General features: G+C 36.3%; 1 protein-coding gene across 1 annotated transcript in view; it reads right to left on the reverse strand.

The window, feature by feature from the left end:
- Positions 1 to 24,703, reverse strand: part of LPCAT1 (lysophosphatidylcholine acyltransferase 1) — a 60,644-nt gene that overhangs the window by 13,769 nt on the left and 22,172 nt on the right. The window contains 6 exon segments of the mRNA XM_042868900.1: positions 86 to 184; positions 1,383 to 1,536; positions 8,594 to 8,719; positions 14,174 to 14,256; positions 17,995 to 18,049; positions 20,628 to 20,662. Of these exon segments, the coding sequence (XP_042724834.1) occupies positions 86 to 184; positions 1,383 to 1,536; positions 8,594 to 8,719; positions 14,174 to 14,256; positions 17,995 to 18,049; positions 20,628 to 20,662 (552 nt within the window).

A 24,703-nucleotide genomic window follows, 5' to 3' on the forward strand; every position in this document is an offset into this window, starting at 1 on the left:
TTCTGATAAAAATTTAATGGAAGCAATAATCATTTCTAAAAGCAAATTTTAAGTAAACTACATATAGCAAGAGAATACCACTTACCTGAAATGCCAGTTGGATTGTTTCCAGAGTTTTAGATGGCTTACAGACAACTGACAGAGCAATGACAAATTCTCGAACGTCAATTATGCCATCTTCATTCTGTGAAAGAAATTCTCTAGATATGACAACTTGTCTCAGAACTTCCAAAAATATCAGCTAACAACAATTAATATGCAGAATATTCAGCAAGATACATTGTTATATGTAATTCATTGCAAAAACTGGGGTTGTATGAGCTTCAAAGGTGCTTTTCAAAGTTCCACTTGGAAGTTCTATTCAAATATTCATGAAAGACAGGGCCACTATTGTTAGGCTTTACTTACATATCTAACGTGCTTACATTTACTTACATGGGTTAAAACTAAAATTAGAGAACCAGAGGTCAAACTAGTCTGATTTAAGTCGTGAATACATTATATCTGTTCTTTGGCCTAGGATACCACTGTGGACACATCCATCCACCTCCTGGTGCAAACAGCATCTCATGATTTAAAAGATAACGATCATTTTTCCCAACTAATTGCCAGAGAGAAAGAAAAACTGGCTCATTTGCCAGTTTCTCAGTCCTTCAAGCTTTCAGGCATCTTGGAAAAAAAGATTTTTTTTTTTATTTTTTATTTTTTATTTTTTTAATACAACCAACATCCATCACATACAGATGCAACAAGCAGTAGTAATGGTTTGGCCTGAACCTTTTTTTTTTTTTGTTTTAATCTAGAAACAAAAACAGTTTTGTCCAACTGATACTCTTTTTACTTTCTACTTGAATGACAGTTTCATTTGATGATGGATGTTACTATCTTGCTGAAAGGGAAATGCAGTAGGCAAATACTGCAGTGAAATGTCTACAGCTTATAGCTCTCTACAGCTATCTGAAAGGAGGTTGTGGTGAGGGTCAGCCTCTTATCCCATATCTCTAGTGATAGGACTAGAGGGAATGGCTTCAATTTGCACCAGGAAAGGTTCAGGTTGGATATTAGGAAAAGTTTCTTCTCTGAAAGAGTGGTCAGATGCTGGAATGGGCTGCCCAGGGAGGTGGTTGACTCATCATCCCTGGAGATTTCAAGAAACTTTTAGATGTTGTATTAAGGGACGTGGTTTAGTGGGGAAATATTGGTGGTAGATGTACAGCTGGACTAGATTATCGTAAAGGTCTTTTCCAACTTTGGTGATGCTATGACTGTAAAGTGCTTAGCACTGCCCTGAATTAGACTTCAGTGAATTCAACAAGAAAATTATGCTAGAACAGAGTTTATCATAAGTAACACAATTTTTAAATATACTTATTGTTTCTTACCTCATCAAAAAGGGCAAACATGTTTTCTAATGTGTGCGAAACTGGAAATTCCAAATATGCTGAAAATTCTTTAAGATCAGCCTTCTCCTTTTTCATTTTCATAGCACGCATAGCATATTTATTAAGATCATCCTCAAGCGTTTCTGGTTTCAGCCTAGAAAGCACATTATTTTTGTACATTTTAAAAGTAAACCTAACTTCAGAATACAGATATCAATATGCTGAATGAAGCAATGATAATGGTATAAAGCACTACAAAATCCAGAAGCAGGATTCCAAGCAGCTTTATTCTGTAATAGTGGATTCCTAACATCTTGAAGCTGCCATTAGTTCATGAACTATGTTAGAAATTACTGGAACTTTTTAGGAATTCTGATTATAAACTTATGTTAACTTCCTTGATTATAAGCCATATGTCCAAGCAGCCCAACACATGCAAGCAAAACAAGAGTCTAGAACTAACTAGTATCAAATACTAAGCATAGAGAAGTAGGTAGGATTTAGGTCACCTGAGCACAGCCGCATTGACAGTAACATAAACCAATTACGATTCCGAATTTACTGATGTCACTGAACAGGAAAGACTTGGTGCATCTTGTCTAAAAGGAATCTGGGATTACATAATGGTGATTATACTGTTAATCCTGTTTGTCAGTCCTCATTCAGTCTGCAGTTCAGCGCCATTATGAGGCTACCCATCAAACAAGGCTATAGCAATTAATACTGATACAGAAATTACCTCATTCCTTCTGATTTCAAAACCAGATTTTGACCAATGACAGAACAGGTTTCAACTAAGGCAAATATTCCCTGCAAGGATTTGTTGGCTTGTTTTCTGTTGTTTTTTGCTTGTTTGTTTTTGCTAAATCAAACTTCTTGGTTTTGTTTTGTTAAAAATAAATTTCACAATCAAAATAATAAATATTAGAGGTGCTGCATATACGTGGAGAAAATAAATTCCCTGCCTAATAAAACATCAACCAAATTGTCACCAGTGAGTTTATTTGAACTGGTGTAGTAACACAGGCACTCAAAGTTCTCAATCTAAAGACAAAAAAGCCAATAAGAATACTTTTCTGCAGTGAACTGTTCTGCTGCTTGCTCCTGCAGACACCTGGAGGCAATTATTTATGCAAGATCACAGTTGTCTCCATACTGCAGCTGGACCTTCTCAGCAGCCTCTTCTCATTGATGAGACTTGGATCAAATATTTAAATAGTACCAAAATACCTAAGCTTTGGAAAATAACTAATGGCACTCAGAGTAAGAAGAATATCTGGTATACAAGCTTCACATCTTGAAGGCCTGAACAATTCTTCCCAAAGCCTATACTTTTAAACAAGTACAGAACTACTATACTATGCTATCTGTCATTACCTAGCCTAACTTGCAAAAACTGTAATAACAACTCCAAGCACTGTATTTCTGAATTATAAGACTTAGCTATGCACCAATTCTTTCAAAGCCCACAGCCCCTACAAAAATTCACATGCTCCCTCCACATTTGAAGGAAAGCACTTCTCATAAGTTTTGCTTGTAGGCAGTATAAAGAGAGCAAACATTCATTTTCCATTATCTAAAAAAGGAGCAGGTACAAATATCAAACGAATTCACGAAGGACCAGAGATACATACAGATCTCAGCTTCTAACATGCAGCATTACATGTAAAACCAGTCCATAGATAATACATCTTCACTGTAGTAGCCGAAATGGATTTTAACTGCAGAACAAGCCCAGCTGGCATATGAATACTCCCTTGAGATAATCCATCTCTGACACAGAATATGCAATCTAACATCTGTCTCTAAACCAGAGAGATTTGATTTGGAATAAAGTCACACAAAATTCACCTTCTGGAAATGAGTAAACACTTGTTTGGTGACGAGTATTAGAGACTCATTGGGATCTCCTGTTCACCAGTCAACCTTTCAGTAGCCTGAAAAGCTGAAGTTACAAGAGTAAAATCTTGTATTGAAAGTAGTTGTGATTTGCCACTAATCTATTAGATGTTTTGTGGTTTGAGATTATAAATACAAAAAACTTGTGAGCCAATCTCAAAAACAGTGTGTGGAGCAGAGAGGCAAAACTTTTGCTTCAGCTTGAGTGTGAATACATTGTATTTCCTGGAATCCAAGGTGGTACATTCCCTCTATCCCTGTCAGAATCAAAAGGTAACTGGCGTATTGGATCCCCATGACAAATAATGCTGAATTCTTTGAAAGCCAAGTGTTCCAAATCCTACAACAGACTGTAGTTTCAAACTGAAATTGTTTTGGATGTCTCGATTCCTTTACATTTTTTACTTTTTTTACAGAAACATAGAATATCTTGAGTTTGGAGGAGCCCATACAGATCACTGAGCCAAACTCCTGGCTCTACACTGAACTACCCAAATATAAAACCATACGTCTGAGCCCATCGTCTAGATGTCTCGAACTCCAGCAGCTTGGAGTTGTGACCACTGCCCTGGAGAGCCCATTCCAGTGCCCACCCACCCTCTCAGTAAAGAGCCTTTTATCCTAGTGAAAGCTATAAAACCTAAAAGGCCAACAGTGAATGTCTCTGCTCATGAAACCATGTGTTTGCAGGACCTAGGCTTTATGGGACACAACATTATTTGCTAGTGTGGTATTTTGCTTCATTTTGTAAGCCTTTCTAACGGAAAGAGCTGCTTCAGGATGAACACTGAACATTTAATCCTCCACAGAAGAGCTGACAAGGAAAACCAGATCCCTGAAGGTAGGATACTTTCAGCACAATTACCACTGTTCTTACATGAGTGAAATGTCTCATCTCTTCAAAGTCAGTTTTAGTTGCATTTGATCATCTGAAAACAGACTCTTTCCTCAAATGCTGGAAACCCGCCAAAAAGCTTCTAAGTGTCTCATAGAGCTGGAAACCTCATAAGAACTGCTGGATGTTGTAGCTAACTACTGTAAACTGCAAGTTCAGAGAAACATGCCCTGAGCCAAATAAGCAGCAAATTCAGTTTTCTGTCTACTGATGAACTTCCGTGCAACTTCTTGTTGTTTTAGTGAAAGAATACTCAACAGCTGCAAAATTGACCTGAATTGATCTCATGAGGCAGGGTGTACTGTAGTTGGTATTCGCTACATTAAGCCTAATCTCCAGTCACCTTCTGTAATGGACAGCTTTGTTTTGACCATGAATGCAGATGAAGAACATCCTCCAGAGATTTTTTCTTACTAAATATGACCTCTGCAGCAGCCCTAAGACACGACCGTGTTAGCTGTAAGGTGCTACTACTTCTTGAATTACAAAGCACTACTTACAGTCTGGACCACAGTTTCACATACACATGGACCAGCAGAAGACTGCATCAGGGGCTGTTGAATGAGGGTAGATGGGTACCACATCTAACAAATAATCTCTCCTCACAGCTCTTACAAGGCTACATGAGCACTGTCTATTTAGGATCCTTGTGGCTGACTGGACAGTATAATATTGAGGTTCAAAATGGAACTACTGTTTAATTCATTTCATTCTTACTGAAATACTGCGGTTTTGAAGCCACAGCAGAACCGATTCAGGTTCTAAAATAAGGATGACTATCAGAAAACTTACTTGGGCCTGGGAGTATGTAAGAAGGTAAACTTCAGGCTTGCTAATGCTGTAGAACATTCTTCTGGGGTAGGCAATTATTATATGCAACAGACATCTCTAGTGCTCATTACAAGGATCTAAGAGAGCAACAGTGATCAGCCCCAGAAAAGCAGAGCAGATTGTTAAGGAACCAAAAAAGAATTAAGAAAATAGATTAATTACTACCCATTGTTAAAGATAAAACTTCCTAGACTAAAATAGAATAATCCCACCAAGAAAGCTCAGAAATCCAAAGGGAATTTTTTGCAATCTGACATGAAAAAGAAGATCTGGTACAAACTATACCTTTTAAAATAAATGACAATTAGCCATTCTGTCTTCAGTGAAAACCACCAAGAGCCTCTGCATCTGAGTATTAAATGTATACACCAAGTCAACAATCTGCCCAAAGGGCCTTTTGCTATACATATACCAGCAACATAGGATACACATTCACCATATTATGATACCATATTTTGTTGTGTTTTTTTTTTTTTTTTTTTGTATTTGATATACTTATTTCTTTTTGATGCATGAAGTACAAGTCCACTGTCAAACTGGAAAGAAATTTTTTTGTAAAATATATTTATTCTGGTTTTTTATTAAAAAAAAAAAAAAAAAAAAAAAAAAAAGTAGATGAATATCTTAGTTTCTAAAGGATATTTGCCAAAATGGCAGCAAGTAGATAAGAAAAATCAGGGAGTAAAAAACAGGGACTAAAGCAGAAAGATGCAAGACACCTCCAACCTTGCAACACTAATTCATAGCTGGGATTCTAAGTGAAAAATTGGCAAAAACAAACAAAAACCAACAACCAAAAAGCAATTATGAATAATGTAATAAAGTAATGAATTTTAACGAATTGGAGAGCAGGTGAGATAAAAGAGAGAAGAGGTATTAGAAGAAATCAGTGCAGAAAAAAAATTGTAACTCAACAGATAGTGTCATAAAACACCTACCCAGATTAAGGATAATTGATCTCTGTATAGTTTTTTGAAGATGCAAACATCCTGAATCACCAGAATCAGTTGAACAAACTGTCAGATTACACCAAGACCTGACTTTGTAAGCCTAACAAACAGAACAGTAACAACAAGAAATTTCTACCTTGCATTGCAATGTGTACTACATCCGGCCGCTTTGAAGATGGGATAGATCTTTCCAACATTTTAAGAAAAGAAGATAATTGCAGCAGAAAAAATTAGAAACTTATCTGACCCAAAATGGAAAACTCATTAAGGAGCTACTGATGGCCAGCAAATCAAGGTTCTGTTAGAAATCAGAACAACTAAAGCTAGAATGTCCTTCTAGTTCACAGGCAAAGTAAACGTGGAAATCAGAATAAGCAGAAATTTGAGACATTATGAAGAGCTTAGGGATCTCCCTGCTGGTGACCGCATTAAAGCAGCTCAAAACAAATTATCTTGTTTAAAAAAATGGAGATAAGAATTATAATAAACTAGCATCTTTTGCAGAAGAAAATGTATGAAGAGCTCTGTAAGGCACAGAAGTCGAACAAACTTCCATGTCTAGAACATATTAATTGATCCAATCAAAGTACAAACAGGAAATAATTTTTAAAAATAGGGCAATTAATTATGAATCATCAAATGAAATTAACTGAAATCATCAAATGATGTTGAACATTTACAATGTCTGAAACCTATAGTAAAAATTTTATATATATTTTAGGAATCTGTTCACTGGTCAAACACCAGTCAGTCATCAGGCTCAACAGAAGCATAACTGCTTGAAGAGAAATGAGCCTAGAATTTGAGAAGACAATACTGATTAATTGATCTCCTTGATAAAACAGTCGTTTTAGCACAGAGTTCAAAATGAAGCTGCTGAGTTTCAGCCAGCTGTGTCCTAGCAACTGTGTAGCTGTGTTAAAATTGCTCAAGCTCTTCATTAAATGTAGTGTGGGGCTTCATTGCTCTGGCTACATGTCTTCTGGATCACAATTGGATCACTACCTGGAGCACAAGCTGAGCAAATCTTACAAGTATGTAAATCATAATGATTCCTATAGATATATCATATGAACAAACAGTTCTCCAGTGCAGCAAACTCAGATGTAACAAGATTACAAAGTAATAAAAATAGTAGTCTGAGTTCATCTTTAAAGTCTTGCATTTAAAATTCTTACCTAGAAGAGACGTTCTTGTTCAAAATAAAGTAATGAGACTGGATGCAAAATCCATTGGATAAAATTTACAGTTGGAGTTATTAAGGGATGTGACTAGATGATCTTAATGCCTTGCTGGCCTCAAAACCTTTGAATAAGCTGCAAATGAGTGCATTTTCATCAATCATGCATTAGAATTGAAATCATATTACAAGCATCATCCAGTTTCATCCATGGTAATAGCCTTATTTACTGGCACACACCCAAATCAAGACAGAATGATAGCTCACCAATGCATAATTGCTCAAGTCTGTTAGCGAACTTTTAGATTTTGAGGAACATCATTCTCAAATGTACATAACCATTTTAGAGGCCAAATAAATACTCCACAATGTTTAATTCGAGGAAACTGTTTTAAACTGAGCAGACAAAAGCTGGACAATATTACAAGAGGATTAAAGTGAATCCTGGGATTATCAACTGCATCATAAGTGAAGAGGTTTTTTGTTTTGTTTTGTTTTTTAACTGAAAATTCAAAGTTCTTGGACTGAAGCAAGAATCTTTCTGGTTCTATTTAGAAGTGTCTACTGTCCTACTGGAATTCTTTTCAGATGGAGAAATATTATGTCAGTAACCTGTATGCATGATGTATGCTGTCCCGCATCCCTTTGTCTACAATACATCTTTGCCTCTTTTTTTTTTTTTTAATCCTGTTTATGAGCAAGCTGAAAGATGAAGGAAAAAGTGAAATGAAATAAAGTATGTTATGGAAACATAACTATGCTCTGTATTTTAACTTACAGAGACAAAAAAGGAAAAATGTGTTTACATGTTACAATTGTTCATAGGCTGAAAATGCAAGTTTGGATTCTCGTTGCTTAATAGGAGGAGAGGGGAAACAAAGCAGAAAAACTGGAATAACAGCAAGTTCTAATATTTGGTTTATCTGTTTGTTTGGTTTTTTTTCCACTGTTTGCTGAAGTTTTTCAGGAAAGGTAAAGCCAGAGAGAACTGATGTCGTAAGAGAAGAGATGAGCCAAACTGCTTAAAATAAGGTATTTCATTGTAAAGTACATTTAACAGTAACCCACCCAATAGACCAATGCCTTCTTGTGCTTCTTGGGAAAGAGTAAATCTTCTGCCCCCTCTGTTACAACATCAACCCAAGTCACAAGATTGTATTATGGCAGCACCATTCTCATTTATAGATGTCATGGGAAAGGGCAATTGGCTCTTAGCTGTATCAGATATTGCAAGCCCCACAGTATTTCTGATCCTCTCTGGGATGTCTTGAGACATTTACTTCTAATACAGTATTGGTTTAATCTTTATATTAGTTTCCCTGACTGTAATATGACAGAATTCCACATGTAGCCATAAATGCAGTGTACTAGAAGAGAATGTATTTTCATATGAGGAAAATCATACATAAACATGTAACAAAAATGCACCTTATATACAAACATTGTATATGCTCACCCAAGGCTTCTCACAAGCTTTGCAAATTCTAGAAGACACGTGTCTGAAGGCAGACGAAGTTGTCCTTCAGCCAAAGCTAGCTGACAGTCTTCAAATGTATAGTCTGTCACTGGAACTCCCAGCGCTCTTAAATTAAACCAAAGAAACAGTAAGCAAGTTAGCCTATGAAAACTGGGCAGAATATTGTTTTGTTTTGCATGGCAAGAAGTTCTGCAACAATGAGAAAAGCTCGTACAAAAAGAATGAAATCTTGTACTCTACACATTTCTTGACTATTTTCATTCTTTTCAACTTCAGTTTTTTTCTACCTCATCACTAACCACTTATTCGTTTGTGAAGTTAATATACATTAACGGCAAGACTGTTACAAAAGTCCAAAACATGCCACCAGTCATTTTGTCTGTCATGACAATCCTGCGTTTCATTCTGCACTTTATTATAGCAATTTAATCTGTAATAGTATTTGCTTCTTATGCAACAGCCAATTACTTTCTGTTAAATAGACACTTCTTCAGAACCTCATACAAGCTCTTTGAATGCCAATGTAATTATTATATGAGGTAAATCTTTTATCCACTGATTAACTCTCAAAATTCAGGCATTCTAGTACAGTAGCAAGACATACACTTTAATATTGAAGTTACTGATCATTGTTTCCCTTTTTACTGAAAGTCAAATATTCAGCAAGAGAACCTCACCGATATTCAAACTCAGAAATAGTATGTTAAAAAATAGGTTTTTTAAATAAGTTACTTATGAATAAACTGAAGACATACGCTGTAGTGATTTTGGATCAACAGCCATTCCCTTGCAAGAAAAATCAATAGGAAGGGAACAAAAGGAAAAAGCCAACCAAACCAAGAAGACAGAGGTGTATGGGAAAAGCATGTTAACAAATACTGCAGACTGTTAAAGGCTAGAATGTTTCAAGTGGATGATCCTAAATAATTAAATGTTGTTCATTCAAATTTTTCATTTATTTGTTCCTGTTTCATCATTCTACTGTTTCTTTGATCAGTGTGCTGGTGATATGTGCAAACTGGTCATTCCATTATGGCAATTTACTAAGAGATTTTTATGATACTGTATTTCATGCCACGCATAAGCCTGTAGTCAGCATACAAATGAATATTATGTAAAATCCAGAATAACTCCCTCATACTGAGGGAGTCAATTTCCAAACTGAATTAGAGATCAAGTACTGCAGGTCTTGTCAATAGCTACTATTATACGGTATTGAATATAGCATGGTATTAGACAATATGAAGTCACTAGTATTATACAATATGAAATAAAGTTTATACAGAAGAAGAAAACTGGAGTAATGAAAGAAGGAGAACTTATTTTGCTGGTTTAGATTACTTGCTGTTCCCTTAGATAATGCTGTGTGTGTACTAGATCACCTTTTTTTCAAAGACTCCTCTGTCAACTGTCAGGTAGAAAGCTGAACTTCTTGGGCCAAAAGGATACAATGAAACTCACAAGCAGTACTGCCCAGAGATGCTTACAAAAAGGAATGTGGTAATAATAAAGGTCTTGTCCAGCTAGGCACGTTACAGCAAATTTCATCAGATCTTAAGGCAACAATAGGTACAGCACACAACAGGGACACAGGAACTTCCAGGCAATCAGTAGAATTATAGGGCAAATGCACAGAAAAGGGGAAGCTAATTACAAATAAGAAAACATCTGTGCTTGTGAGATACCACATCAGGGAACCAGCAAAGACAATTATAAAAAAAAAAACTGTTTGAACAAAAAGAAAAAAAAGCAGCACGATTCAGATGAAAGGCAGCAATTAGAAGAAACTTTACTTTTGCTTAAAAAAGGATTTATGAAAAAACAGAAGATGGCAGACAAGTTAAAACATAGCCGTAAGTTGCAACCAAAGCAAGAAGCCGTAGCTCGTTAAATATAAACGTTGGGAATTTTTCAAATATAAGGACTGCTCTGAAAGTAATGCCTCCTATTTTATTTTGTTGACTCATGATGTCAGAGGCAGATGTTGGTGGTATGGCAGTAGAAATTAATCTTCCTGCCAATATCCCATTACATTTTGTTGCTGTGTGACAGATGGCAGCAGAGGGGCAGTGTGACCAAATGGCATCTGACATGGAAGTGTAGATGAAGCAAAAGTGTGTCAATGAACTCCACTGTGAGGAAAAAAATGGCACCCACTGACATTCATCAATGCTTGCAGAATGCTTATGAAGACCAAACAGTGGATGTGAGCACAGTGAGTGGTACATCCTCCCCCCTACTCTCTCCTGATCAGGCCTCACCAGGAGTACTGTATCCAGTTCAGGGCTCCACAGTACAAAAAAGACAAGGATCTCCTGGAGATAGTACAGCAGAGGGCCACAAAGATGATAAAGGGGCTGGAACATCTCCCTTGTGAGAAAAGGCTGAGCAAACTGGGTGTGTTTAGCCTTGAGAAAAGATGACCCAGAGGGGATCTTATTAATGTTTATAAATAAGTGTGGGAGACAAAGGGACATGGCCAATCTCTTTTCAGTGATCTGTGAGGACAAGACAAGGGGAAACAGCCGTAAACTGGAGCACATTCCACACGAATATGTGACAGAACTCTTCACAATGAGCTTGACGGAGCATTGAAACAGGCTGCCCAGGGAGGCTGTGGAGTCTCCTTCTCTGGGGGTACTGAAGACCCATCTGGACGTCTACCTGTGTGGCCTGCTGTAAGGAGCCTGCTTTGGCAGGGGGGTTGGACTCAATCTCTAAGGGTCTCTTCCAACCCTTACAGTTCTGTGGTTCTGTGATTTCTGCTGGGGAGATGGCAGGTCACTTACACTGGCAGGCTCCTGTTCATTGCTGGTGAAAATTCACAGCAAACAATAGTGACTATGTTGAAGAAACTGAGAATTCGCTTTATCAAATAGTGTCATTGTGCTCTGTGAATCTGTTTTAGTTTCCATAGACATAAATAGGAGGCAACATTTCAGAGCAACCTCAAAAGGAGGAAGATTGAGAAAGATCAGGCTACTCAAACTCCACGGTAGGCAAAGAAAGGCCTGACTGACTGGCATCCCACAACCAACACCAGATTTAAATACTATCCCCTAAATAATGCACCCCAAAAATATTCAAGGAGCCTTTCCAAAGAGGAAGAACAAGCTTGTGAGAGAACAAATCCCAAACAAAAGCAGAGAACATCTCAGGCTCAGCCAAACTGAAAGGAAGAAGAAAAGTTATAGCTGAGTGCACCTCCTTACAGGAGGAGCAGTATTTTGACCAGACTCAATGCTATTAGTACAAAAAATTGCTACTACAGTTAATGCCTGCATGGGTTCCCGCTGTCAAACATGCTTTGCCCTTCTCAAGTTTGATTGCATCTTCTCTTGCTCATCTGTTGGCAGTGTAGAAAAGCCTTCGGACTTCCAGAAAATGCAAAATGAACCATAACAGTATGTATGTGTACATTCAAACTTCCAGCATTACAAATATCAAAAGCAAAGTAGAGAAAGAAACAACTTTTGTTCACAATAAATTCTGTTATAGGATCAACCAAAGCCAGATAAGTTGGAGCTCAAGGGGCTCTTGAGCTCAGAAGCTAAATCACAAGCTGCGTAGGGCTAAGAGTTTAACACAAAAGCATTTTGATTTCAACTCAGTATTGAAGAAGCTAAAGCTGCTTTCGAAACCAAAGAAAAACACAGTCAGAGACGTTACCTGTACAAGCTGAGGCCTAGAATGCAGAAAATGCAGACATATGCATTCATATTTATATTCAATTAAAAAGTTTGAGAAATTAGCTCCTGAAAAATAGCAGGAATAAGTGCTTTCAGAATAACAACCTAGATTGGTTAACTTCTGGTCATAATATGCACAGCAATGAGATGATCACGGTCCATGAAAAAGAAACCCATGAGATCATACTCAAATAGGTGGTGGTATATGGCAGCAGCAAAGATGAATGATACAGATTGGGTGGGAGTGCATGTGTGTCTTTTTGAATGCATCTTCAAAAGGACAATTCTTGTTGTCCTGGTTGAGAAGGAATACAGTGAAGACATGTACCTGCTCAGGCTCCACAGCAATTAAAAAATGGCATTTCCCTTTGTCATTAGTAGGCTGTTTAAGGGCCATACAAATGGCATTGCCCTTGAATCTAAAGCACAAGAGGACAGTTACACTATTTTTAACAGGTCTACAATAATCCACAGTATCTTGGTTTACTCCCACCTGTATTGTAAATACAGAACTTGGATATTCAAACATGCATTTTCCTTCCATATCAACAAAGAACACACAGCTCTTTCTTCACCTCAAAACAAGCCATAATCACTATCTTCTGTTCTAACAGTGCCCCTTTTAGACACCACTTCTCACTGTTACCCCAAATGCCTACTCTTCAGAAGCGAGAGGGAAAAACAAAAGGAAGAGGAAAATAACCTCTCTGTATAATCATAGAAGGGAAGGCTTTCCATATGCAGTTTGTTGTAAGCTTCCACAGCCTTTCAAAATTTCTCCTTATACCACACAATTTCTATCATCTTCTGATTGGAATAGAGTTCATAATGAAGGCTTTGTAACTGTGTTCTTTACCCAAAGCCTGAAGACATCACTTTATATTGGACCAGCCAATCTTAATATAAACTACAGAAGTCCCTGAGGCTACTGCAACTCAAAGATAGCTTGATTCACGCCGATCCTTTTTCTTTTATGAGAAAGGTTCTTTGTATACAACAGATAGGGAATTGTTGCATTATAGTATAGGCTCAGCATCCTTAAAGAAACTCACAAAGTTGTGTTCTGCTTATAAACCAGAGAATTACCAGTTACTGTCTACAAATTGGCTTTTGGTTGGAAACTGTAACTTCTCTTCTGAATTTTAACAAGAGATTAAGATTTTACAAGTTCTTTCAAAAGTAGTACAAAACTTCTTAAATCCTTCAAGAGTTATTAATAACCATAAGGGTTCTCTGCAAATACTAAAAAGAACATCTGCTGACTAGTGGAAGATTCACTGCAAGGACACAAAACAAACGTAACATTTTTTGAACTGTTAAATGTGAGGGTAATGAAAAACAGCAGAAGAGAACTAAGGTCAGTGCATTCAATATTATTTTTATCCTACTCTATAGTTAAGTGTTCTCAGTGTCCTCACATCAGTACAATGCAAGCAATTAATTGAACTTGAATGCTAGTGTTCTATTTCTAAAATAGAAGCAGTTTTCCTATGTGTTACTATTTGGCTACAAGGCTAACAATGAGTACATCGAACTATGCTTAACTTCAATTAAAAAAGCCAGAGCTGAAAAAGGAACCTCAATAGCAGAAGATTCAGTTATATTAACTTTCATACAATTCAACTGTACCTTCCACTACAAAGGACTTAAATACCCACGGCAGCAAAATAACAGGCTTGTTATATGAAAGCATGTTAAAAAAAATAAAACAACTATTATAGTTACTGCTATATTTGTGAGTCCCTGCCTTCCCCATACAGGAAAATTAAATAACTGCTACATAGTTTGTATGCACTACTGTGGAATACAAGCTGCTTTGCAAGCGGACATATACACTAACATGATTTATTACATATTAAAAGATACTTACTCTGCCATTACACGTCTGACGTTACTGGCATATAACACTGGATTTTTTCTTTCTTCTTCTGAAGGAATATACACAGGAAGAAACTGCATACAGAAAACTGAATTATACCAAGAATGCTTAACATTTTAGATAATCTGTATTACAGCACTGTGATGAGAAATGTGTACAGTTTGTTTCTATTTACACAATCATATTAGTAAAATAACTATAAAAGAGTAAAAAAAGGAACATTAAAATGCTTAGAGATGCATCATATTCCAGAGATTCATTTCTTTCTTACTTCATGGAACCCAAATAGAGTTTTATCTTCCTTTAATTCAGTGGGAACAGGAAGTTTTAAATATCATTAGAAAGTATTTGCATTTTCTCATGTTAGCCTCTTACATTCAAATTAATATTCCTTTTCTGTTCAGCTCTTTGCAGATAACCAAGAAACATCTGCTATGTGAACTTTGTTCTGTAGCTTAAATGTTGAGAACCCCAATTCTCAGGATACCAGCTATTTACTGTTCTCATTGCATATTTTGTAATCATATATCACTGTTCAGTGTACAACTCAGAAACATTTTCATCTTCTGTTGTCAGAGGTTTTGAAAGTTTCTCCTCCAAACTGGACACTGGATATATTAGTACTCAACTAATAGAAAAACAATAAGTAAATGAAGATGGTCACAGAAAATCAGAGTGAAACTGCTCAACACCAGTGATGTAAGGGGAAGTTTTCAGAATGGGATGATCTGTGTTAAAAGTAGCTCCAGCATGTGCCTATGAATCTAAGTGTTCATTAATTATGACATAAACTCCAATATCGTTGCCTACCTCACCTACAAAAAACCCTCAGAATATTCCAGTTCCATGGAGCAATTAGTTTCTCCAGATATGAGGAAAAAGAAGGGATCATTCCAATTCCTCCATACCCTGCATCAAGGCAATGCTTTGGTAGCGCAGTCCTGTGAGAGAATTTGTACTATGAACAAAGTGTTCATAGTTATGTGGAAAGCTTCTGAAATAAAAAACAACTTCAATAAGCATAGCTATATTTGATATACCAATCTATGAGCAGTACACAACTGGAGATGTGATCCAGGAATTGCGTATTGGTCTTTAAAAAAAATAGAAGTACTGGAATAAATACGAATTTTGTCATTTAAGTAAATCACTCTCAATAACTGACGTTAGTTATGGTCAGCAGTACCCAAAATGCTGCCTTTAGATGCTTATCTGCTTCTTAGACATGTTCAAAGATAAACAAATCCTGAATTTATTTGGGATTTTCCTACAGTTCTCTCTGTATGTACCACTGCAAATGAAAACATGCTACTTCTATCCTCTAGATTTACTGATACATAAATGAGTCTGATGCAGTATGATATACAGATAGACAAAGCATGTGAAGCTAAGAAAGACAGAAAGACTGCTCCTTTAAATTCTAAGTCCAACTCTATTCATTTTATTTGGAGTTGTAAATTGCTATTCATCCAAACACATTGTAATTCATCCAAACACAGAACAAGTTTGAATATGAAGCAGTTTCAGAGATGTTCTACATGCCTGTGCCTAGACAGAAACAGCATAAACATTTTGGCATCAGTAACAAAACTAACAGAAGAATTGTCAGCTGCTGCAGACTGGGATGGATATGCGAATGTCGGAGCCAATAGGCCAGGAAAACAAACTAACACAAGCCAAAGTAAACTACATGTGCTGATGATCACATAATCTCTTGAAGAAAAAAAAAGAAAAGTATGTGATTGTTGTGGGGTGCAAAATATGCCTAGCTTCTTATGAAATCTACGTGGATGCCTGCTTCCAAATAAGCGTGCTGGATGTATTTTACATGTAACTTGACATACCACAACATTCATTTTGTACAGAGAAGTGCAGATCAGGAAACCTCAGTACTTGGTTACTTGGCAACAAGGCCTTAGTAGCTATTATTTAATAATAAATGCACTGAAATTGTATTGTCTTGGTGTACACCTCCCTGAATTACTGGAGATTCAGCAGCAATTCTAGTATCAACGTTGGCTTGTATTTGCCAATGTTGATGGAACAAAGTAGGAACAAAAGCCAAATAACTTCGGAGACAAGGAAAAACCATGACTGTGGTCACAGAACAACTCATTGTTCCATTACATTCCTCAATCTGCAGCACTTCCTTTACAAAACCAGATTCAACATGTAGCTCATGAAGTACTCTGCCTCACACTTGCAAACAGCCTTCCAAAAAACTCTGTTCCTTCATCCTCTGCCAGTTCCTACTCTAGTACAGTATATTTTGCTATTAAAGAGCAGAACTTGTCCTTGTGCAAGTTCTGTCAGTTAAAGAACTCAGGGACTGCTGGCACCTGCTATCTCAAAAAAAAAAAAAAAAAAAATCAAGAAAGCTCTGCAGTGTGTGAAAGGACTCAATTTTCTTGCCTAGGGCAGAAAATCACGTTCCTGAGATAAAATAAAAGCCTGCTGATCAGCTGGCTTGTCCTATATTTTCATTAAGGCAGTAGCTCCCTATTATAACTTACTAAAAAACAAAATATTATTCTTAAGCTACACATCTGAAAGTAGTGTAAGTAATATAAATTTTTACACAGGGTAAGTGATCTTAGCAATGGAATTTCTCAAATACTAAGATTACTTGAAAAATCTGATACAAGTCAATCAGGATAAAAAGTGTTATAGTCAGTCATAATAGGAAAGAGAATCCAGTTGTCACATTATTAAAGGGAAGCAGTAGGACCCTGGCAGAGTACCTTAACAACAAGAATATCTTCCCTATGAATATGATTTTATCTGCTATGGATTATCAAAATGCAATAGTGAGTAGTTCTGCTGTTAAAACAGTTTCAGGTGACTACTAACCATTTTATACATCAGCAGTTCCTATTACCTTAAATGCAATTTGACACTTTTTTTTAATCAAAACAAACCAAAACAAACCACTTTCTTCTTTTTGACATGACAGACCATTATTTTCTAAGATTTTTTTAAGCTGTTAACAACTAAAAAATTCAATTAAAATGATAATGCAAATCACAAGTCTCTCTAACAGATATAGTGATAACAGACAAAATTTCAATGGTTAAATACAATTAGTAGGATATATTGCATATTACCACAGCAATAGTTCTTCCTACTTATTTACCCTGCCATCAGATCCATCAAAGATGAATACCTTTTAATGGCTTTCACATTTCCACTACAATAGTCTTTGCCCTTGGGACTGGTGTTTTCCACAAAACAACATTACAAATATACATAAACTTAAGTTTTGTATTCCTTGATTTCACATTTGGAACAGGGTAAGAAAGCCTAAGGAAAAAAACTATTAGCCAGACATTAAAATAACTTATCTAACCTATAAAAACCACTTACAATGATTTTCTTTTCTCTAAAAGATAGCCCTTAGTTTGTATGCCAGTGTACACATATTTAGGTATCTAACACGCACAGCTGATTCGTTGGCTGGAACAGCAATCAAGCCATTACAAGAGAAAACTGTTATTCACAGAAGACTCTTTAAACATAATCAGAAATATACCAACTCATTTTAAATAAAGGGAAGAAATAGTGGCCTAAGCTAAAGGGAAAACTATATTGCATTATTCAATTTTAGGTTACATTTTCAGATACAGATACCATTACAAAAGTGGTATTTTAACTTTTTTTTTTTTAATACTCTAAACCAACCATGTTAGAAAAGTTAGAATGCAAACTTCTACTGCAGATTGAAGTACAATATGATGCTGAGTAACAAGTCGGTGTTTTTTCTTTTTCTGTTTTTTTTTTTTTCTGGTTTTTTTTTTTTTTTTTTTAATACTGACCTCAATTTCCACAGAATTGTGAAACTGACACAAAGTAAGCCACAGAATTTCTAACCTAAAAGAGAAAAAAGGAAAAGGACAGAGAAAAAGTTTAAACATAGTGAAAGTGTAGTACATTACGCTCCAGAGCCTTCAAATAACATTCTTGCTTCTTTATGTTCAGATACAAAATTAACAGATAAGTTCTTAGAGTATTTCAAGACATTACATTTTGTAAGATGGAACAAAAGCATTTTATATTGAAATTACATCTTATAAAAAACTTAAAAGCACAGAAACAATGTATTAAGTACCAATCTACACAATAATATAAATTACATATGCATAATAAAAAAAGAAAGCTAGGCTTTTTCAGAAAGATGTTGCATTCAGAACTGATTCAGCAGGATTTATTACGATCATTATATTTTTATCTTCATATTTGTCTATAATCAAATGATGTCTCAAAAAAAAAAATTGTTAATGAAATGCAGTAGATGTGTTTCAATAGCCTAAGACACAAGATATCGCTCTCCAAGGTTGAGTTGATTCCAGCAGGATTCAAATACAGGAAAGGATTTAGTGAACCTAGGTTAAGGAGCAGCATCACTTGGCACATTTTATACAGTATCTGGGTAACTGACAGTAGTCAATCATTAAGCTAGGAGGACTGATCAAAATCCTCTTTGGCAGACAAAGTGCACTTTATATATTACTAAGAGTACTACTCATTTTGCCATACACTTATTCAAGATTGTAACATGTTTTTTGCCTTAGTGTTAGAATTGTTTAGGCTGGACAAGAAAAGGCTCTTGGGAGACCTCCTTGTGGCCATTCAATATGCCGGGCAGGTTGTCAAGGCTTTCAGCAACCTGATCTAGTGAAAGGTGCCCATGGCTGGGGGTTGGACTAGATGATCTCTAAGGTCCTTTCCAACCTACTTTATCATTCTGTGATTCTAATCTTAAATTATAAACATGAATTTAAAAGTTGATATAAGCTATATCTAACTCAAGACTAAAAGAAAATTTAAGTTGCATGCCACTGCCAAACTGCCTTTGTTTTCATGGAGGAGGCAAGTTAATCTGCTTTGAATAATATCAAACTACTGAAAACATGACTTTCTAAAATGTACAATTTCCAGGAAACATTTTCAGTTACTTTTATGGATTACATCAACTTTGAATATCCTGCCAATCTTTTGTAAACTGAACTCTCCTGAAAAAAGCAACGTTTCCAGATTAAGTTTTGGCTAATACTACAACAGAGGAGAGCAGACATTTGCTTGAGAAAGTGAAGAACACAGCAGCCTTCACAGTATTTTTTTGCTACAACATCAGAAACATAGTTTAAGTCACTCAAGAGAATTAATCCTAATTAAGTAAAGCTGTAGTTTGAAATTGACTGAATGAACTTGAATAACTTCACAAGCTGCTTTAGAATTTTATTTAAGATTCATTTAATTCAACTTTGTTAGAAGAGTTCAACATTTTAGAATGAGGGTACTGTACATGCTACAGTGATTTGAGGCAACACATTTACAAGTTCCTTCCTTCTCTTCTTCCTACATGCTCCCAACTCCTCAGATAAGACACTAAGCTGGAAGGTTATTTATGTTTCTCCACTCTGATTGAGCTAATTTGCTAGATGGCCCACACTGCAAATGTGAGGGAAGAGGTAGGAATTGACAAGCAAAGACAAGAAATGTCTGCATGCAGTAAATATGCTGCCATACTTGCCTACTTTAGACACTACTGTGGATTCATTTACTTTCAATGTAAAGATTCAACTGAACATTAAACCTTTGAAGTGATAGATAATTTCCTCAAGGTCTCCAAATCTGTGTGTCTTTAATTAGACTTGGTTTAACCCATTTAAAGGTGCAAAATTGATTGAAAAAAAATACCAAATTGAGTCTTGTCTAGTCCCAATGGCTTCCTCATTATTATTAAAGTTGTAGGATCTCATATAAGGCATTCAAAACAATAGTTCCAAAGAAGATGGTTAACGGCAAACTACTAATCACAAAATCAAATTCCCCTCAATTTAAGGTTGAAAATTTCTGGTTTTGATTCCAACTCTTTTTTTTTTTTTTTTTTTTTTTTTTTTTAAATGAACTCTAACGTGGAAAGAGTGTCTGTATGTATGTATACATGTTTTTAAAAGAAGACAAACTCCTCCCTGTTATATCTTACATTACATTAATTTGCTAAGGAACTTCTAAAATAACATTTTGTTTTAAATAAGTCAAAGTTACAATCAGTCAAGACAACAGAAATGGTATTTCCACATTATGTAAATGGGATGAGTGCCTTCACAGGACTAGACCAATTTCAAATAAAAGCCATACAGAGAATTCAAACTGATCTGCAGACAATAAAATATGCAAAGCAGAACAAAAAAAATGAAATAAACCTCCTAAAAATCTATCCTGCAAACTATCAGAAACTTAGCATCAGAAGTCCATCATTTATAACTGGATTCTTCTAACTGAATATTACCATACCTATGGAATATTATATAAAAGACAAAATCCCACACCACAATGCAGCATCCAGCGATTACTACTTGACTACATATTCCTACAAATCACGTCAATAAAGCCAAATTAAGGAAAGCAATAATGATTCAAGCAATAAAATATAACCACTTACGCTCCTGGACCTTGCCATGTCCATGTGATCGTGTCCTAAGAAAAGGAAGCATAGCAGTTAATTATTGCACTTTAAACTTGTGACATTATGGATAGTTTAGCTGATGACATATGACTGAGATTTTCATGGAAAATTCAATACTCTCTTTCTAATAGTTCTTAGTCCCAATAAGAGTAAGCCAGTGATGCCAAGAATCAACCGCTCTTACGAAGCTAGGAAATACTCAGTAACTCAAGTCTTAAACACATAAAAATCTGTATTTATAAAACATCTAAAGATCCAGTGATTCATCAAAAGCTTCTAATATTGGAAAATAAAGTTATGGTAACAAAAGCCGGTTTTACTTGAGATACTTACTCCATGTGCTTTTTCCTGACCAATCTAGCAGGATAGGCTGTTCCTTAAGTGTCCCAACATAGTAGCTGGATCTCCCAGCAACAGGTATGAACTCTATGGTACTTCCAAAGTGTTTGGAACCTGTACAGATGTCTGAAAGAAAGTCTTCTCAACTAAGAAGAATTACTAGGACAAGTAAGACCTTATGTCTTACCTCAAAAGAGCATTTTTCCCACTTTTCTCAGTAAGGGCATGCATCACAGAATCACAGAATGTCAGAGATTGGAAGGGACCTCAAAAGATCATTTAATACAATTCCCCTGCCAGAGCAGGAACACCTAGATTAGGCATACATCCAAGCAGGATTTGAATGTCTCCAGGGAAGGAGAACCCACAACCACTCCAGGCAGCCTGTTCTAGTTTGTTACCCTCACCATGAAGAAGGTTCTTCCTAGTAGTTATGTGGAACCTCCTATGTTCCAGCTTGAAGCACCCATTGCCCATTGTCCTATCATTGGATGTCAATGCAAAGAGCCTGGCTCCATCTTCTTCACACTCACCTTTTACATATTTATAAACAGTAGTGAGGTCACCCCTCAGTCTCCTCCAAGCTAAAGAGACCCAGCTCCCTCAGTCTTTCCTCTTAAAGGAGATGCTCCACTCCCTTGTCTTTGCGGCTCTGCACTGGACTTTCTCATGCAGTTCTCTGTCCTTCTTGAACTGAGGGGCCCAGAACTGGACACATTGCTCCAGATGCAGTCTCACCAGGGCAGAGTAGAGGAGGAGGAGAACCTCTCTCAACCTACTAACCACACCCCTTCTAATACACCCCAGGATGCCATTGGCCTTCTTGGCCACAAGGGCACAGTGCTGGCTCACGGTCATCCTGATGCCCACTGGGAATATATGTCTGTCTGATCCAAGAACTAAAAGCTACAAGACATCTAAACTCATCAATCTGCTGTCAAGCAAGACCAGAAGCATTTTTAGCTGGCTGAGACAACAAGTTCACAACTCCAAATCCCAAAGCCCTGTGGGAATGTTTTTTGGAATGCAGAACTATAACCACGCTCAAAAGTGAACAAGTACAGGGTGATGTGTAACCTTTGACTTCCAACCTTTTTGCTACTCAGAAATTACTGCCAACTACCACTGGCATCTAGCTTTTTTACTGCATTAAGAAGGTCTTGAAAGAAATAAAGATTATACCTTCATGGTATAATCCAAAACAAAACATCTAAACAAAAACAAAATATGGGTGTAAAACCCTAACAGGGCAAAGAACAGCGAAAGAAATTAACAATATGCAAGTAATAAAAGAAAACAGAGAGCTGGAAAGGAGTACTGACAAGTAAGTAGATTACAGTAGAGATCACAGTAATATTAACTAAGATTAAGAAGTATCATATGAAAAAAAACTGCAATGCCTGGAGACATGATTTTCAGGCAAAAGCCTGAAAACAAGTTTCAAGTTATTGTTCCAATTAACTGGGGGGAAAAAAAGTACAAGTCACTAAAGAAAGTTAAGAGGACTCAGGAAATTCAGTTTCACAAAAGAGAAGGAAAAAATATTTTTATCAACCTAAGAAAAAATGTTCTACTTTAGTTCTGTACTACCACACAAACATATTTTGAAGAGTTTAGGTGATTGTATGGGCCATGATTCTTGAAAAAGAAAGTTAAACCCTTTTTAATCACAATTTTAAGCAAAAAATCCATCTCGAGTGAAAGCAGCACTGAGAAATGCAACAGCCTGGAATAACATCAATATTTCATGAAAGGAAAGACAAATTCTTGGCAGTCCTTCAGTAATTATAAAAATCAAACAAGATATGAAAAAGTGTTCCATCTTCAGCAATTAGCACAGGTGCATGAAAGCAGACTTCTCCATGCAGTGATCTTGTTTAACAGCAAAGCTATAGACATAAAAACTCCACAAAATCCTTCTGGCATTTTTGATATTTCTGATATTACTGCAATCAAGCACTTTATGGACTCATTTTTTTCCCCCACAAAGTTTCCATTTGTAAACTCAGACCACTGGAGTGTAGAGGGTTGATGTTCTCTCTCATCAGATACTAGATTTACCATGTGGAACACCACACTACATATGCTTAAAAAATCCTTTACTGTGAGTGGTGAGACACTGGAACAGGTTGCCCAGAGATGCCCTCTCCCTGGAAGCAATCAAAGCCAAGGATGGGATGGGACTTTGAGCAACCTAGTCTAGAGGGAGGTGTCCCTGACTATAGGTGGGCTGGAACTACATGATCTTAAAGATCCCTTCCAACCCAAACCATTCTATGATTTTATGATGATTCTAAGTCAGCTCCCTAAACTACAGCAATGCAGAGGAATATAAAAGAAGATAAAAAACACAAGCCTCTGTGAGTTTGTTCAGGCAAAAGATCACTAGAATTTTTTTCAGAATCCAGCCACTGACAAATTTGAAGTCCCATATTTAATCAACAATGTTGTGAGAAATTACCAATGTGAATGCCACAGTAGACAGGCATGCTTTTTCTCACTGACAGTGTTAAGATGAAGCAGGAATAAGAAATGCTCAGTACTGGAAAAGTGAATCATGTTCTTCACGAAAGAGAACTGCTTTACAGTAGGCTCCTGCCTACAATATTTTTATGATAAAAAGAATAAGTCAAAGACTAGAAGTGGTATTTTCCATATCTGGCTTACATATTTTTAATATTTATCACAGCTACCAGTTTATTCTGGTACTCACTCATGCACTACACTGGCACAGTACACACTTCAATAACACTGAAAGTACATTTTGAAACTTTTCTATTTATATAATTGATCCTTTGAATTAAGTGGAAAAATATCCTTCACATTATTTATATTTGATATAAGAAAATACTGAGAATTATATCAGGCAGCAACTATAAAATTCAGCATTGTAGCAGAATGAGAATGAGCATGTTAAATTACACCCACACAGCCCTGGTACAGTGATGCTGCAGAGATGATGTCAAACCTTACATCAAATAGCACAGTTAACTTCAGAGGAAGCTTGGACATCAAAATATATTTAAAATGGCTCTGATATTTAGAAAAGCAGATAGCCCCCCATAATTACCAGCACTCCGACAGAAAATTCAAAAAAAGGAAGAGCTACATTCACAATGAAGGGAATTATTGTAAAAATGAATTGCAAAAACACTGCGTTGATAAGGATGAGAATAACACAGTATTTCCTTTACTTAAAATACAGTTAATAGTGTACATGAACTATTAACTAATGGGCTAGGAAAACAGAAGTAAGCTTAAAATTAAGCCTTAATTTTAAGCCTTAATTTCTTTCTGATCTTACATCAAGAGGAGCAACAAACTAAAATACTATTATTCCTAAATAAACAATGGCAAAGAACCAGAGACATCATCTGCTGCAAACAGTCACAAGGCCTTACAAAGATGTTGAAGGGCAACCTTGACAGAAAATAATCTATTTCTAGTTGGCATAAATTCATAATTCTTTTGCTATAAGAGAACTGATTTTCTTTCCTCCCCCCCCACCACATTTCAGTCTCTTCCAGTACTTTACCTAGTTCTTGAATGCACAGAGTACAAGGAAATAAGCACGTAAGAGTACACAAACCAGCGACATTCACCCACAGCTCTGATCTACAAAAGCCTCCCCAGTCTGTCAGGTGCACTCAATTCCAAGACTGTTCTCATCCCTATTTTGAGAAATCTGAGCTCTGAAGGCAGAACAGAACAGC

This window comes from Lagopus leucura, unplaced genomic scaffold (assembly GCF_019238085.1).
Source record: "Lagopus leucura isolate 7727_CA_CO unplaced genomic scaffold, USGS_WTPT01 Super-Scaffold_100002, whole genome shotgun sequence".
NCBI classification, from domain to species: Eukaryota; Metazoa; Chordata; class Aves; order Galliformes; family Phasianidae; genus Lagopus; species Lagopus leucura.